The sequence below is a fragment of the Perissodus microlepis genome, chromosome 19 (assembly GCF_051167445.1).
Source record: "Perissodus microlepis isolate ML-2025 ecotype Zambia chromosome 19, ASM5116744v1, whole genome shotgun sequence".
Lineage (NCBI taxonomy): Eukaryota > Metazoa > Chordata > Actinopteri > Cichliformes > Cichlidae > Perissodus > Perissodus microlepis.
In genome coordinates, this window is record NC_140479.1 from 21,426,910 (window position 1) to 21,429,887 (window position 2,978).

Below are 2,978 nucleotides of genomic sequence, written 5' to 3' on the forward strand. Positions count from 1 at the left end.
CCAAACTACAGATCCTGATTCATTGTGACTGCAGGAAAGACCTGGAAAAACTTTTCAGGCTTTCGTCTTTAACAGGTGTTTTGTATATTGTGTTTTGATATTTGTGTTGAAACATGACAAAAATGCCTGGAGGTCTGCCAGTGCACCATTTAAAAAATATAGTCAGTATCTTTAAATGAATTTGATATGCTACTTCAAAGCACATTGTGCGCTGTCTGTCCTGCGTGCTGCATAACAACATTCAATATTTAGTACTTACTGCTGTTTACACTTAGCTAGATTAATGCAATGGTGTTGTGTTTAGTATGTTGCTTTGTTTTTTTTGCTTGTTTTCTATTCTTTCTCTCTCAACAGGTGATCCAGGAGATTTTTTTTCCCTTTCTCACTGTCCCTCTTCCCTTCTGTTTTTCTTTTCCTTCCTCTCTTTCTTTCTCCCTTTCCTATCCCCCACTCATGTCTGTCCTGTCTGTAACAACTGAAAATAAAATAAAATAAATAATAAAAACAAAGGTCGATCAAATGGACCAATACGGCAATGCCATGATGATCCATTTGGCAAAATAAATCCATTGGGTATCCTTGTTGGTCTTCAGACAACAATTCTGACGGCTAAAGAACCAAATGGGACAGGCAAAAAAAAAAACACAAAAAAAACAAAAGAAAGAAATGAATTTGATATATAAGGCTAGAAATTCACAGCAATCATTTAAGTTCATTATATATTTTGAAACTTTGAGTCATAACATTTTTATTCAATTCAGATATGGTCGAGCAGAAGGCCCGCGTTGATTTGAGATGGGGTGACCCATATGAGAAACAGAAAATACACAATTATTATATGTTTATATTTTCTGTTCATATGTTCTTTGAGTTAAATACATAAATGTATGATGTGATTTATTAAACCGTCACAATTTTTCTTACACAGCATAATTATGTTGTGATTTGTTTGAATAAATAAGTCACACGGTGAGTAGAAATTAATTTTTTTATTCATTGACAACAAGTATTAATACAGTAGCTGCAGAATTACCAAACACTATTTGCATGTACAAGAATTTAGAAAAAGAAATTTTAAGAAGACAGTTGCCCAGAGGGTAGCTGTCAGCTTTATGCAGGTTACACATAGATTTACACACTCTGCTCCCAGGTAAGTCGCCTGGTATGATAGCCACAACCCTAATAATCCTATTTGGATGATACGAGTCAGTGGCAGAAACACAATCATATAATAATGAAAAACAAATCAAAAACCCAAACAGACAACTTAGTTTAAAACCCTTCTAGCAAAATAAATTTTTTAAGTTATGGAAGCTGCTATAGCGTCTTCTCTCTAAGATCACACATTATGCTGCCAATGTAAGAATATATATATGAACACAAAGGCTCCTAATGCTTGGATGAAAAATTGCCAGTTTAATTATTCTACCTTTAAGGCTTTTTTCACTGCTTGACAAATTCCTTTGTCCTTTTCTGGAAGCTTTTTCCAATAATGATGTAGAGAATGGGGTTTAGGACACTGTCAAAGAAGGTTAAGTACAAACAGACCAAAATGATGATTTCCAGCATGATGTGACATTTCTGACTGTCAGTGTTTTTGACCACAAATATTCCCACGCAGAATATCACCCTGCAGATCAGGCATGACAGTACAACTGCCAGGATGAGAGTCGTGGTCTTCTGCTCTGTTCTCTCAGGTTTTAAAACCCCCATTCGCTTTTTTCTCAGAATTGTAATAATTCTGACAGAACAGAACAAAATAATGATAACAGGGATGATAAAGTTGAATATTATGTCTCTCACGTCATACAGCAGATATTGATCTAGTGAAGTGGAGTCGACTGTACATTCAGTAGTATTTGACTGAGGGTTCAATTCTACCTTACTGTAGATGAATATGGGGAAAGCAAAGACCAAACCAAAACTCCACACAAACAGACATCCCAGTTTGGCATAAAATGGCCTACTCATCAACTCGTGGAAAAGTGGGTGCACCAGTGCCACATAACAATCTAAGCTAGCCAGAACAAGAAAGTAGATATTGCAAAATAAATGCATTCTCACACCAGCTAGTACCAGCTTGCACATGCTTTCACCAAAAGGCCAGTCATTGCTGAATCTTGCATAATCAAAGACGAAGGGCAAACAGCACATCAGAACAAGGTGAGTTCCAGCCAAGTTGCTCAGGTAGATCTCAGTCACAGTGCAGGCCTTCTTGTGGAGGCAGAAAACCATCAGCACAAAGGCATTAAAGATGATTGCAAGCAGGCTGATGACATAAACTGGAGAAACACGGAAGTCATTGTCAACAAAACAATGCTCTTCACTTGTGTTGCTTTGGTTTCCAGTCATCTTCAGTGTCAGGAATTAAGTTGGCAGGGATGCTGGAGCGAAATAAAGGATACCAAAATAGAAAACATAAATATAATTTTAACTGGTATTGTTCTAACATAATTTGTTATGATGACAGAAAACATAGATACACCTAATTCTGAATAAGACTGATATGTAACTAACCGGTTTCAGATCCTGAGCAACCTGAATTGGATAAGCGGAAGAAAAATGATTGATTGATAGTATTTGATTCAGTTTTAAAGACGATCATCATATTAGAAAACATGCATAACCAAGGCACATTTTACATTATATTTAGAGCTGAGCGTGCTTTCCAGCATCATAGAGTCATCGCTAGAGCACCAGCTACGTAAAACAAGTTCACAAGTTTAGTATTTCCATCCTCACGTTTGGACACAATTTAAAAGAATTGAAATTTAGATTTATTATATTTTTTTGGGGGAAGTCTTTATTACATACATTTTCATTTGTGTTAAACACATTACTATAAACATTCTTACTGCATGGGGTGGAATTTGATCAAAACACTAAACATGCTGAGACAAAATCAGTTAATCTGCCGTCTGCTTGTCGACACGTTACTGTACACCTAAAAACATCACTGCTTCCAAAACCTGTGCAGC

General features: G+C 36.2%; 1 protein-coding gene across 1 annotated transcript; it reads right to left on the reverse strand.

Moving 5' to 3' along the window:
* Positions 1–1,359: 1,359 nt before the first annotated feature.
* On the reverse strand, positions 1,360–2,379 carry LOC146365945 (B2 bradykinin receptor-like). The gene has a single exon (XM_084915669.1). It carries the CDS (start codon positions 2,350–2,352, stop codon positions 1,444–1,446), a length of 909 nt encoding a protein of 302 aa, XP_084771795.1. The 5' UTR covers positions 2,353–2,379; the 3' UTR covers positions 1,360–1,443.
* Between the last annotated feature and the right edge of the window lie 599 nt (positions 2,380–2,978).

What these genes read in the sequence shown, in the direction of transcription:
- LOC146365945 (XM_084915669.1), bottom strand. Translation starts at nt 2,352, where the DNA reads ATGACTGGAAACCAAAGCAACACAAGTGAAGAGCATTGTTTTGTTGAC.